The 14,929-nt window shown below is 37.7% G+C and overlaps 1 protein-coding gene across 1 annotated transcript in view; it reads right to left on the bottom strand.

Moving 5' to 3' along the window:
- Positions 1-14,929, bottom strand: part of DNAH7 (dynein axonemal heavy chain 7) — a 246,720-nt gene that overhangs the window by 69,765 nt on the left and 162,026 nt on the right. The window contains exons 46-47 of the mRNA XM_030855979.3: positions 10,418-10,581; positions 368-522 (exon numbers count right to left, since the gene is read on the bottom strand). Coding sequence (XP_030711839.2) covers positions 368-522; positions 10,418-10,581 — 319 coding nt within the window. The remainder of the gene's footprint in view (positions 1-367; positions 523-10,417; positions 10,582-14,929) is intronic.

Below are 14,929 nucleotides of genomic sequence, written 5' to 3'. Positions count from 1 at the left end.
GGACTAATATTGTGTTAAAATACTTTTGGCATATCAAGTGGCCCTTTTAATTGCAGAAGTGGAGCTATAATGAGAACTAAAGAATGGCAAACAACAGACAAAAATTAAAACAGCTAAATTAGAAGATGTATCCCAACTGAATCTTGAGACAAAGAAAGCATCCTAACCTGTTAGAACTATAATCTCTAAAGTTCTCACTTGATTCATTGCCAATAAATAACGAAAGATATTAACAAAGTAATCATTTAAGATGAGTCTGACACAAATATCTTCAAAAGAAAAAAAAAAAAAAGCCCTACATCATTTTGGGTTAATTGTGCCCTCTCCAGGCAATTCTGTAATGTATGCTTGTTATTCAAGTACATACCAGGGGTGCCAAACTGGATGCAATTTTCCAGAGTCCTGGCATAGTCAGGGTCACTTAATTTAATTAGGTGAAGACTATTGGTTTTTTCCATGTTCTTGATCCATTTATTAGCCTGACCTTGAGGATCTATCATCAGAGGCCACCTTCTTGCGTTCCTGAAAGGGAAAGAAAGACAATGCTGGTCAAGCCATGATCTGTCTCTCTGCTATTTAAGAGGCATGCATCACTTTCTTACAGTTTAAACTTTATAGTATTATTTTACTTTTTAGCTTGTTTTGAGAAACTGTGTTCTTGAAGCAGAAACATTTAAATTGAGAAGGCTACTAGAACGGCAACTACAAAAGCCATCTGGCAAACTTAACACAAGTTCTTTTACTCCTTTAGAAAATTACAGTTCTCTAAATGTTAAATTATATTTTTGAAAATGTTTGCTGCTCTTGCTAATTAAGTCACAATGATAACCATCAAGAGTACTAGAAATCAGGAAACTCCAATTCTTCACTAGGCCCTGCCATTAATTAATTCTGTGACCTTGGGCAAGCCACTTCATTTCCTCAACTTCTGTCTGCTGTCATTTCCACAAGAGGGAAAGAGAAAGGATGGAGACATCACATCTCTATTTGAAATCTAGACCATTAAAGATATAGTGGTCTAAAATAACGGTGAGAAGCAAAATTTTATATCATCTAATCTTCATAATAGCCATCGATCCTTAAGTGTTAACACAATTGTTGACCCAGTAATTGTTTCAAATAGCTGTATATTTAATGTCACATATGCAGTTCACTACATACTTGCCTAGAGTTTGCGAGCTTCTTATGAACAGAAATATATTCTATGAAAGTCAGGGTTTTTGCAGTATGAGAGAGCTCATACTTATTGCTTTATTCTCACTCCCATCTCCCTTTTAGGATAAGAACAAGAACAGTGAACCACCACAAGGCGCCCAGTTTACTGCCCAGGGAGTTGTTGGGTCACAAAGAGTTAACCAGTATCTGCCATCACGACATGGTATCCAACCACAGAGCTTTCTATCTGCTGTGAAATGTAATCAGCATTAAGATCACTGTTCTTTTCCTTCCTCTCAGAAGTTTCAGTAAACACAAGTCATAATTTTGGCCAGTTTCCTAAAGATACTGTCATACTCTTCCAAAAGTGAGCACAGCAAATTCATGCCGAGCATCAGAAGAACAGGAGGAGAAAATAAAAGGTGACTGGGGCAAAAAAAAAAAAAAAAAAAAAGCTGGGGATGAATCAGGATAATCTATTCGATTCCATCTCATTACAACACAAATTTAGTATTTCATCGGATCATTTGTCCCACATGAAAGGAACCACCGTCCTCCAATATAAGCATTACATAATGTATTAGTGAGCTTGGGCTGCCATAACAAACCACCACAGACTGTCAAACAGCAGAAATTTGTCTTCTAACAATTCTGGAGGCTGGAAGTTCAATATCAAGGTGCTGGCAGAGGTCTCCCTCCTTGGCTTGCGGACAACACAGCCCTCTTGTGCCCTCAAGTGGCCTTTGCTCTGTACGTAGATCCCTAGTGTCTCTTCCTTTTCTTACAAGGACACCAGTCCTACTGGATGAGGGCTCTACCCTTATGACCTCATTTAATCTTAATTACCTCCTTGAGGCCCTGTCTCCAGATATAATCACACAGTGGGTTATATCTTCAACATATGATTTTGTAGGGGGTGGGGGGACAGAATTCATTTTATAATATTAATTATATTTAGGAAGAAATGAGACTAAAAGAGTAGATGCAAACAACTAATAAAAAGGGAACCATATCCATAAGAAACTAAAGGGAGTAAGAGGGAAATGAGAAGCAAAACTTATATGTAAAAGTTTCATTCTGTTACATTTTGGAAATATTTTTAAGGTTGGAGGATTATGTGAGCTTTAGACAGCATTTATGCTTTCCTAAAGAAACTGAAACGACTCACTCTTCTTTCTGTTGCTTCCACAATTTTTTTAGCCACAATACCCCTGTTCATGCTGTTTCTTTGTCCAAAATGCACTTCTTCCCCATCCTTTCATGTTCAAGTACTACTCACATTTCAAGTTCAATTCAAATCTATGCAGTTAACAAAGCCTGTCTTGATCTCTTTTCTCACTGAACTTCTTTAGCCATTCATCTATATTATATTTATGGTACTTTCATATAATGATAATATTCTATTACGGTAATTCTATAATTTATTAGCTGCATCACCCAACTAAATTGTATATTCTTTGAGGGACAGGTCCATGCTGATTCTTCTTTTTCCTCTTTTCCTAGATCAAATAAAGCTTGCATATGACGATCCACTGAAGTGGGAACAGCAAAAAGAACATCTGACAAACACCATACAAGTTAACTCATTCTAAAAATGGATATTTTATAAGAGATTATCCCCGCATAGAGAAGACTGGTCCAAAGAACACCATCTCAAAATTAGAGGAAAGGACTTCTGGTGTTGACCAAACTGGGTAAAATCCACTATAGCCTACCTTTGTCACTGATTACAATGAAAACTTTAGGATAAAATACAAAAATCAACTACTTGCAGATTCTAAAAAGTAAGTAATAAGAAGTGAATGGGAAAAAAGTTACAACTTGAGTAATGACCAATAAGCAGGTGGTGACTTTCTTGTGTGTGTGCGCATGTGTGTTTTCTCCTTATCTTCTGGCTTTGGTCTGAGAACAGGCCTAATGGGGGGAACTGTGCAGCAGGCACAGGTAGCAAAAACTCAAAGTAGAAGATGGAGAAGATGATCATGTGTGAGCCAGAGAGTGGGGGTGGGGGGAATCTCTCTGTTCTCTCTTCTGTCCCTACCCCCAGGTCAACCCAGCCAGAACTATATTACCATGGCAGAGCAGTGGTAATTCAGTCACCTAAAACACTGAGTGAAAATCCATCTCTCTGTATAGAAGAGCTGGGAAAAGGGGCCTCTGTTGTGCATAGAGTCTGAGGGGTGTCATAATCTGCTCAGGCTGCTATAACAGGATTCAGTCCAAAATTACTTGATATACAAAGAACCAGAATGTGACTAATTCTTAAAGAAAAAGTAAGATGTTAGATTTACTAGAAAAATACCTTTAAGCAGTTATTATAACAACTCTTTATTTGGTAACAGTGAATATTTTTTGAAATAAATGGAAAGAGAGGTGTTATCAACAGAGAAATAGAAAGTTTAACAAGAACCAAATGAAAATTTTAGAACTGAAAAATATGATACCTGAAATAAAAACTTTACTGTAAGGACTCAACAACAGAAAGGAGACAACAGAGGAAACAATCAGTGAACTTGATGACCCATGAAAAAAATAATCCAATTTGAATAATAAAGAGAAAAAAAGATTGGAAAAAAAAAAGAACAGGGTCTCAAAGACCTGTGAGAAAATATTAAAAGGTTTAACATTCATGTCACTGGGGCCCAGAAAGAAGGAGAAAGAGATTGGTGTAGAAAAGATATTTGAAAAAATAGTTGAAACTTTCCCAAATTCAGTGAAACACATAAATTTACAGCTTCACAAAACTCAATCCTTAAAAAGGAGAAACCAAAAAAACAAAAAAACCCCACCCACACCCAACCTCATTATAATCAAACCGCTGAAAACCAAAGAAAAAAAATTTTTTTTTTTTTTTTTGCAGGCCTCTCACTGCTGTGGCCTCTCCCATTGCGGAGCACAGGCTTCGGACGCGCAGGCTCAGTGGCCATGGCTCACGGGCCCAGCTGCTCCGCGGCATGTGGGATCTTCCCGGACCGGGCACGAACCCATGTCCCCTGCATTGGCAGGCGGACTCTTAACCACTGCGCCACCAGGAAAACCCAGAAAAAATATTTTGAAAAAATATTTTTAAAAAAGCAGCAGAGAAAAACGATATATTACATTTGGATGAAAATTATTCAAAAGACTGCAGATTTTACATCAGAAATCATGGAGCCAGAACAGAGTAGAAATGTCAACCCAGAATTCTACGTCCACCAAACAAATCCTTCAAGAATAAAGGCAAAATAAAAAGTATTCTCAAATGAAGGAAACTAGAAAATTATTTGCCAGCAAATCTGCTCTAAACAGATGCTAAAGTTCTTCACCCTTAAGGGAAATGATGCCACAGTGAACTTTAGAAATAAAAGAAGATCAAAAAATGATAAATATAATAGGATATTTCCCCCCTCTTAAGTTCTTTAAAGCATACATAAATACTAAGACAAAATATTAACATTGTGTGTCTGGGGGGCAGAGTTTCAATGTATGCAGACATAATATATATGACTATGATAATATAATCAGAGGAGGGTATAGGGGACTTGCATGGTTACAAGTCTTCTACATTTTAACTGAAGTGGTAAACTATCTCTAGGTAGATTGTGAAAAATTGTACTAAAAAATAATCCAAAGTATTATAGTAAAAAAATAGATAAATTGGGCTTCCCTGGTGGCGCAGTGGTTGAGAGTCCGCCTGCCGATGCAGGGGACACGGGTTCGTGCCCCGGGTCGGTGAAGGTCCCACATGCCGCGAAGCGGCTGGGCCCGTGAGCCATGGCCGCTGAGCCTGCGCGTCCGGAGCCTGTGCTCCGCAACGGGAGAGGCCACAACAGTGAGAGACCCGCGTACCGCAAAAAAAAAAAAAAAAAAGATAAATTAAAGTGTGATACTAAAAATGGTGGATTATTCAAATAATCTAAAAGAATAAGAAATGAGGAACAGGGCAACAAAAACCAAATGTAAAAACAGAAAAATAATAAAATGTCAGATCTAATTTCAGTGATATCAACCATATCAAGTATAAAGTTGTCTAAATTTACCAATTGAAGGAGAGAGATTGTCAGACTAGAAAAATACAAGGTCAAACTGTATGCTATCCACAAGGTACCCACTTCAAATATAACAACATATTTATATTAAAAGTAAAATGATGGTAAAAGATACCAGGCAAACACTAACCAAAAGAAAGCTGGACTGGCTATAGTAATATCAGAAAAAAGGAGGTTGCAGAACAAGAAAAATTATCAGGGATAAAGAGGGATAATACATAATGATAAAAGGGTCAGTTCGTCAATAATACACGGCAATCTTAAATGCGTATGCATCCAACAAGTGAGCTCCAAAATACAGGAAGCTAAAACTGATAGAAATGAAGAAACAAGTAGATGGAATATTAGCAACGATATGGAAGATATGAACAACACTCTCAAACAACTCAACCTGGCATTTAAAGAAGTCTCCATCCCATAATATGTCAATTGCACAGGGAACATTCACATAGACCATATTTATGCCATAAAACAAATTGTAATAAATTTAAAGCACCTGGAATCAGATAATGTATGCTCTCTGAACGTAATGGAATTAAGTTAAAAATTAAAAAACAAATAACAAAAAGAAAGCTTAAAAATTCTCAAGTATTTGGAAATCAAACAATACATTTTTAAAATAACCTATGGTTCAAAAAAGAAAAAGTCTCAAGAGAAACCAGAAAATATTTTAAAGGAAATGAAAGTAAAAATACACCATATCAAAATTTGTGCTATGCAGCTAAAGCAGTACTTAATGGAAAATACGTAGCATTAAAATGCATAGATTAGAAAAGAAAAAAAATCTAAAATCAGTAACTTAAGCTTCCCTCTTATATCAGAAAAAGAAGAGCAATTTAGGTCAAAAGCAAGCAAAAGAAAAGAAACAGTTAATATTAAATGAGAAATCAATGAAATTGAAAATCAACCAACCAAACAAAACAAAAACAAAAAAAAATAAAAAAGGAAAAAAGCAATAAAAGGCTTGTTCTTAGATAGGATCTACAAAATTTATCAAACTCTAGCTAAACAAAGAAGGTACAAATTACCAATATAAGGAATGATAAAGAAAACTATCACAGACCCTGCAGACATTAATAGGATGTTAAGGGAATGCCACAAACAACCCTATGCCCATAAATTTGGCAACTTAGTTGAAATGGACCAATTTCTTGAAAGACATAAACTACCAAAACTCACTTGAGAATAAATAGATAACTTGAATGTCCTATAAGTATTTTAAAATTGAATTTATAGATAAGATCTTCCAACAAAGATCAAAGAAGATCTAAATAAATGGAGAGATATACTGTGTTCATGGATTAGAAGACTTACTAAGTTGTCAATTCTTCCCAAATTTTGATCTATAGATTCTGCAGTCCTTATCGAAATCTCAGCAGAATCTTCTGTGGATATTCTAAAATTTATATTGAGAAGTAAAAACTAGACAAAACAATTTTGAAAAAGAAGAAAAAAGTTGGAAGAGAGATACTGTTCAATATCCAGTTAACAACTGCATCAAATTAATTTTCTTCAAACAACACCCTCAAGATAACATCTTTTTGATTCAAAAAGAGGACAATGTTGTGGCTTCAGTCTACAATGTTTGCTTTTGAAGATCATAGCTCCCATAGTTTCTCAAGTGGCAACTGAATTATTATAGCACCCAGCACTCCAAGTTTTGATAGTGTTTGTTCTTTTGCTATTGTTTAGAGAGGATAAATATTGGGTGCTCTTCTGTATTTTTGAAAAATACAGACTTCTAACATGATAATACATGTTCACTGTAGTCTGCATGGAAGGATGGAATTTGGATATATAGCAGTGGAGCATTTCAAAGAGTTGTGGTATTTTCCTCTTTACACACACACACACACACACACACACACACACACGCACACACAATTAGATAAAAACAGACAAAGAAAGGTGGGTGTTCCTCTCAGTTATTACTGTTGCTGAAATAAACCTGATTTATCTAACTCCTATAAAAATGAAAACTTAAAACATTTTTTAAAAGCAGAGTTATATTAGATATAGGTCTGATCTACTTACCAAGTTGTTAAACAATCCCAATACTTTCCCTGTGAAATGTTTAGATAGAATCCAATTACATTTAATGTTATCACTAGCCCTTGAAATTCTGATTAGCTAAGGAAACATCAAGTGTCAGTAGCTCCAAAAGTTAATTATGTTCTAACTTGTCCAAATTTTACATATTCTTCCAGTTCCCTAAATTACTGACTCTTCCCTCAGCTGAGATAGTATGTGAAAAGCATTTAGCACAGGCTCAGGTCCTTAGTAAGTGCTCCATATTAGGTATTATCATTATCAAGCAAGTATCTCTGGGGAAGGAAGAACACACTAGCAAATAAGTACGATACTTATTTGATACTTCAAAATGATCACCTTAACCTATTTACTGAAACCTCTCAGTATAAGATTGCCAAAATCATTGAAAAAAAGCCAAGAATGAAAAATGTTAATATTTCCTACTTAGTAAGGTTGCTACCATAACTTCTTGCTAATGCTTCAACACTTTTACAAACAAATAGCAAACATTTAGGGGTTATGGCTCATTAAAACCATTTTCTACCTCAATCTCTCCTGAAATGGAAGTTTGTCTTGAAAAAGATCACTGAAAGATATGGAATCTTAAAAGCAGAAATATTCATCAACAGTTCCAGCATTATTGAAATATGACTGGACCCAAAAGAAAGGGTACATTTATTTGCTAGAATATAAGAAGTATATCAGCCTCCGCTGGATAAATGGAGTTATAGGAATACATTATAGATGTCCTCCTAGGTAGAACAAAAGTATATAAATTGCAAATCAAAACAATAAAGACATAACTACTACTATGTGGGACATGACCAAGTATATTCACAATTGTTTGGGAAGATCAAAGCTTTTTTTTCTGAGAGGGAAACAATAGCAACAACAACAACAACAACAAAATTGGACTATTATTTTAGCTGAAGTTAATTGGTCCAGCTGGACAAAAGTAAAAGGTGGACTTTTTTTCTATTGAAATTTTTAAAATAAAATTTTATTATCATTAATTATTATTATTTGTACAATATTATATTTTGACTTCTACAGCACGCCCACCACCGAAGGTTTAGTTTCCATTCATTACCAGATCTTTGATCCCCTTTACCCATTTCAGCCTCCCCCCACACCCCCATCCCCTCCCCTCTGGTAAGTACTACTCTGCTCTCTGTATCTACATGTTTGCTTTGTTTTGTTTTGTTTATTATTTATCTATCTATTTAATATTTCACATTGGAGTGAAAGCATACAGTATTTGTCTTTTTCCATCTGACTTATTTCACTTAGCATAACACCCTCAAGGTCCATCCATGTTGTTACGAGTGGCAAGGTTTCATCTTTTTTATGGCTGAGTAGTATTTCATCTCACATATACACCACATCTTTAGCCCTTCATCTGTTGAGAGACATTTGGGTTACTTCCATATTGTTGGATAGTATAAATGATGCTGTGATGAACATAGGGATGCACATATCTTTTCTAATTAGTGTTTTTGTTTTCTTCAGATAAATACCCAGAAGTGGAATGGCTGGATCATATGGTAGTACTCTTCTTACTTTTTTGAGGAATCTCCATACCGTTCTCCATAGTGGCTGTACCAATGTACATTCCCATCAACAATATATAAGGCTTCCAAAAGATAGACTTCTAAACATTCAGAAACCTCCCATATTGTCAATGCCCAATGTGTATTCTCACATTAAACGTCTACGCAAACTGTTTGCCACCTACTTGTTAAGTATTTAAAAAACGAACTAGGTGCCATCCTAAACTTCTTAAAAGGTACTTAAACATCTGTTTTAGTTGCAAACTAATGCACATATTTATCACTTATCTAGATTCTATAATTTTTCTTCTGGATTAATGTAGATTATCAGAGCAAGAGTACCCAGTGCTTAATTTTAGTCCACCAAAGAAAAGCTTGATAATCTCGTCTCCAAATCAACAAAGTAATTAAATGTAAGTTTAGTTCCTGGGAAAGTTTGTTTTTCTGAGTATGATTTGCTTGATTGAAAAATGAGAACTGTGTGACACAGCTTTTCTTTTTTACCTTGGTTATCACAAAGCTGTGAGCTTAATTCAGGACCCAACTGCAAGGATTAGCTTGTCTCAAGTACCTAAGAGTAACTACCTCTTTAATAACCCTAGGTGGTCTTATCAGATTTTATCCTATTTTATGTTATATTCAAACTGCACATGCTTCAAATCCTTTTAGAATAGTTCAGTAAATAAATGCTATAGAAATCCATATGGCAGGATCATTTGCTGAGCAGTAAAGAAATTTGTTCACCAGAATTTTAATTTGTAGAATAATTTTCATAAATGTTACAAACAAAAAATTTAATAATATGGCTTTTACACATAGTGGTTAATTCTATTTTTAAAAATTTACATGCCTCAACCATTTTTACTTTAAGTACCATCATATCAATTACTTTTTCAGTAGTAAAGTAACAACTACTCAAAATAGTGATGTAACACAGAACTGAACGTTTCCTGATGGTTTCCCTGTGCTATTTCTAACATGCTAAAACCTCCAAAAAGATTGGTCCAGTGATAGAAGGCCCATAGTAATGTGACCTTGAAAATAACACAATCAATGATCATCCTCACACTAGGACAGAGTGAAGTCCTTGGCTTCTAGGAGGCAATACCTTGAGGAAAGGTAAGGCTGGATGAGCCTCCAGTATCCTCCCGGCCCAATCTCCATGGGATTTATCTACTAACCAGGAGATTCCAGGAACAGCACCACTCTTTTAAAAGCCCCAATCAGCCCAGGACCCAGAAATGTATCCATATCATTTAAGGTGGTCGCACACCCAGCAGGGAATAAGACATCACCGACACAAACCTATCCCTGCATGTTTCACTAACCTATAATAACAAAACCCTGTGTTTTATGGGAATAAAAAATTTGGACTTCACTTACTTATGGCAGGGTTTTGCTCTATTTGCTAAAAATAGATTAAAAATTAAGCAAAAGTCATCTGGGGTTTTTAGTTTGTTTACTACTGTCTCCAATGCTCAACTACTCTGACATTAATTGGAGAAGGAAGTGATTATCCATATTTAATTTAGCTAATTAGTTAAGTAATACATTTTTCAATACTATAAAAGTTTACTAGCTGTGTTAAAAAGGTACACAGATAAATAAATCCACTGACTGATAGAGATCATTTGTGAGAAATATTTTCCTTACGTTATGATGATCCCGTTATCAATAGAAAATGAGTCAGAAGGTAATCCAGCAATATTCCAGGCTCGAATTGTCACTGCTTCTCCCAGAATACTCATAAGGGAATAATCATCTGAGCAGGGGATACCTCTTCCTTTGCACAAATTTGTCCACTCCTTGATCTGGTTCTTTAAGACATACACAGAAAGATATAAAAATGAGGTTGGAGGTTACCAAATGGATACCTTGTAAACTCCTCAACTACGCTCTGAGTCTACAAAGCATCGTTGAAACTCTACCTCAAAAATGATTTGTGTTCATCATATTTTTCAAAATAAAATCATAATTTAGAAGCTCTACTATGTATTCAAATGAAAAATATATATAATGTTAAGATAAAATTTAGATAGATCACTTACTAGTGAAATCAGAACTTTGTATCTGGAAAAAATAATTGCCAATTATGATTCCAAAGCTTCTGTTGACAAAATACATGGAGATCACCATGTTTTTCTACACATTTTCTTTAAATTATAAATATCAGCACACCTTACTACAATATTGTGGTATAAAAGTAAATCCAATTTGAACCAGTAGGGGACACAGAAAACATTTGTGTCTGGCTCTCACATGTCCTGGGGGAAGGACCACAGCAGGGTTATTAGGCACCAGTAAGGATCAGGGCACATACTGGAGTTTTGGATACCCCATCTGGGGCACAGTTTGCTAGGATGCTCAGGAACCAGAAGCATACTTCAAGCTTAGGTTCACACTCAGAAAATCAGAAATCAAGGTCCAAATTGAGGTTATAGATCAAAGGGTTCATAAACAGTGAAAGACGTGACTGGAGAGAAAATAGGTTAGAAAAGGGCAAGGAGAAGGTGGGTATATGTGGTGTTGATACCAGTCCGTGGGCAAATGAGGATGCCGTGTGTACCAAGTGGAGCTAGCTGAGAGGGCATGGTGGGTACTACCGTCTCCCTCGGGTTCCTGCTGAGTAGGTTGGACCAACATTCCCTTCCGTTTGCACATGAAAGGCTATGACAGTTTGGGGACAGCTGATGATTTTCATGACCTTGATGAGCCGGTTATTCTGTAGAATGCCCCACAGCTGGGTCTGTGTGGTATTCTGTCATGAGTCAATTTAGGTTATGCACCTTTGGCAGGAATATCACAGAAATGATACTGTGTTCTTCTCATTGCATCTCATCAGTGGCACATGATTTCAAACTGTCCATTCATGGATGACATTTTTATTTTGATTAAGGCATTGTCTGCCAGGCTTCTGTCTCATAATTATATGATCTTAGGTATGATTAAAGCTTCCTTGGATGGTGGGCCATAACACAAAGACACTCCTATAGATGAGAGGCAGAACTCTTTGTTACTTACAGCTCCAAATGAGAGAAATTGATACACAGCCTCCTGATACACAGGAGGCTGCACCTGGACACGGAGTAACAGCAAGGTGGAACTGTAGGGGGCAGTTTATAAACATCAAGCAGAGTGGGGTGGAGTTAGCTAGGTTTCCAGGGCTTCCTGATGACTGGGTCCTTAGAATAGTTCCACAGGTACCGGGAAGAAGGGGCCGTCCTTGGGTGTTAGGTATATGGGGGCCTCTGGAAGTTGGATATGTGCCTATTGTAACCCAGGACTATTAGAGCCTGAAAAGGGAAATGGTTGACGTGAGGGCTTAGCAAACTGCCCACAGAAGGGAACTCAGAGCTGTTACCATGATTCAAAACTGAGTTAAGACAGCACACTCACGAGTACTTAATGACTATCTGGGTTTTTACTTGGTTTGGTTGTTGGCACCAGGACAGATGGCATGGCTATGTAGGGTGGAGGAGAAGGCAGCGTTTCCAGTTTGATTCTGGCTCCTAGTACACAGTTCCTATGGGCATGTTTTTGATTTTTCGTTGAAGACTTTTGTGGGGAGGTCTGAAGGTTTTCTCAGATACAGCTTGATGCTGGTATGGGCATCGTAGCCAGTGATACGGGGAAGAAGTAGGGAAAATGAAAGCCATAGTTGCTGTGGAATGCTATCTATAGTTGACAGGGGTAGTATGTTATCACAGATGAACTGGCTTAGAAATTTAAGCGGCCAATTACACATCTGTAAGGGTGTAGCAGCAGAGCATAAGTGAAATGAACATGAGGGCCTCTGAACAAGCATCTCAAAATACAAGCCAAGGATCTTGGCTGGTTATCAGGCGGTAAGATAGTTGGTGGAAATGGAAAACTGACCACTAAGGGTGCCATCTTGGTGAAAGTAACTACCGCCACCAAAGCAGTTTGACTTTGATTATTGGTAGGAAAAGGTCCCTCAGAAAGTTCAAAGTAATTCAACTCCAGGGCTTGTATGTCCTTACAGCTTTGTAGGATTTTGTTTTGGAGATAGGCGTGGGCATTACGATCGAATACTGTGGGCCCAGTTATGCTAGGAGAATGGAAATTTTCTACATTTTATTATGAGGAGTGCCAGAAACTCTACAAAGGGGTTGATGAATAATTGACAACTACTCAGACTCAAGCTTAGAGGGAGGGGATCTAGCTACTTACTGCAGGCTCTTGGTATCCAGAGACTTTGATGTTAGGAAAAAACCAAGATTGTTTTAAAGCCTTTTTGTCTTACTCGGGTTTCCCAGTAGCAGACTCTGACATGAAGATTTATCTGAAATGATTTATTAAGGAAGGGATACTAGGAGAAGCAGTATAACGACCAGGAAAAAGCCAGTAAAAGGTGAGAGATCAGCCAAAGTACTGCACAGGTGGTTACACCTTATTCCTACAGGGGGTGTAAGTTATTCCTTGCATATGTTCCAACCAGAGGAAGGGAGACAGACCTTCAGGCTCTCACCTCTGTCAGTCTTTCACTGAGGCCAGCCTCAGAGGGCAGTAAATTCCCAGCCAATTTTAGCTCTCCAAGCACTGCGCAAAGTGAGTTCTAAGAACCCAAGGGAAGTCTGCCAAAAAAGCCACAGGTGCTGGTTGTTGGACGTGAACGCACAGGAAACCAGGTGGGGATCTGGGCAGAGCACTGAAGTTGCCACTATTACCCTTGTGCTTAGAATCGAATGGGAAACTTGATGGGGCGTAAACTGCCAGCTGCCCTGACCCAGGAGAAATAGATAAAAGAGACGATTACAGAGCAGGATTCAGAGAATGAATTCAAAGGAAGGAACAATGACGTTAGAGATTAGTTAAGTAAAAGCCTAGGTTGCTACAGTAAAGCAAGGAAGGGATAAAATTGCCTTCAAGTCTTCTTAGATGGGACGGGATAAGGTGTCCTCCTGAATCAGGGGTGGGGACAGTGCACAGAAGTTCACAGAAGGAGTTATGAGCTTTGCTTGGAGCTTGTGTCTAGTTTAGTGTTGCTTTGCTTCTGTCCATAAATTTCAAGGTCTCAGTTCAAGCCTCAATGCTTCCTTGAAGCATTTGTGTAGTGGTCTAACTGGCAGCCCCCATTCTGGTGGAAGCAGCTGACTGGGGAGTCAAGCAAGATGCAGTGCTTTGGAAGGAGTCGTCAGAGAGGGCTGGGTTGGGAGGAGTGGCCCTGGCTGGTGACTTCCAGCATGGCACTGGAATGCTCAACAGGAGCCAGTGCAGACACCCGGGGGTATGTTGGGAACCAACAGAGGAGTGTAGGAGGCTCTGCAGGTACCACTTCCATCCTTCCAAGTTGACACAGAAGAGTAGAAAGAGGGCTAAATTAGGATTCAGGTGACAACAAGTCTCATTTCTGCTCTGTCATTAACCAGCTGTGTGGTTCTGAGCAGTTTTCTTAATCTTCATAAGCCTCAGTCTCTGAAAATGTCGAGCAAACAAGTCTATGACTAGGTAAATAGTGTCATGTTAAAAGTTAATTATCTGAACTACAAGATGTCAATGCCATAACTGCAGACAGTCATTCAGACACAAATGAAGACAGAAAGCTAAGAAGAATATGAAAGTCATGCATCAGGACAAGGGCTACCAGAACCAAAAGATAAAGACAGAAGCATGATCAATGTGAGCATTTTAAACTAGTTTGGTTAAAAGCAAACAAGCAAATCAAAACAGTGGCCACCAAGAATCAACCCTACTTCAGCGAAAGCCCTGAATTCAAGTGAAGCTCAACTGAGACCACGGGCAAAGCGAATGCTTTGTAAAACTTGATAAAGCCACACACAGAAGTGGGTTTTCATTTACTCTTTCTCTCCTCCGTTGACACCAGAAGCTATTGGCAAATGTTTCAAATTTCTCTCTTCTCTTTATTTTCACTGCCTTCTTCTCCTTTTAATTTTTCTAAATCTCTCCTCCTGCTTTGACAGGGCCATGTCCTGGGTTGTACTCCTAGAGAGAGCTGAAAAATGTGCTGGGTGTCATTGAGAAAGGGACTGAACAGTGGAACAAAAAAGCTGGGATAAGAAGTGGGGGTTAGGAGTTGGATCAAGGAGGCAGAATCCGTCAAAGGGGTGGGAATTCGAAGCAGGGAACCTGGTATTTATTTTCTTAGGAAAGAAGCCACTTATCAAATGGGTTTTAGGTAAGTTT

Source organism: Globicephala melas, chromosome 7 (genome assembly GCF_963455315.2).
Source record: "Globicephala melas chromosome 7, mGloMel1.2, whole genome shotgun sequence".
Lineage (NCBI taxonomy): Eukaryota > Metazoa > Chordata > Mammalia > Artiodactyla > Delphinidae > Globicephala > Globicephala melas.
Note: the sequence above shows the minus strand (reverse complement) of the source record. Positions and strands in the feature narration are given on the sequence as shown.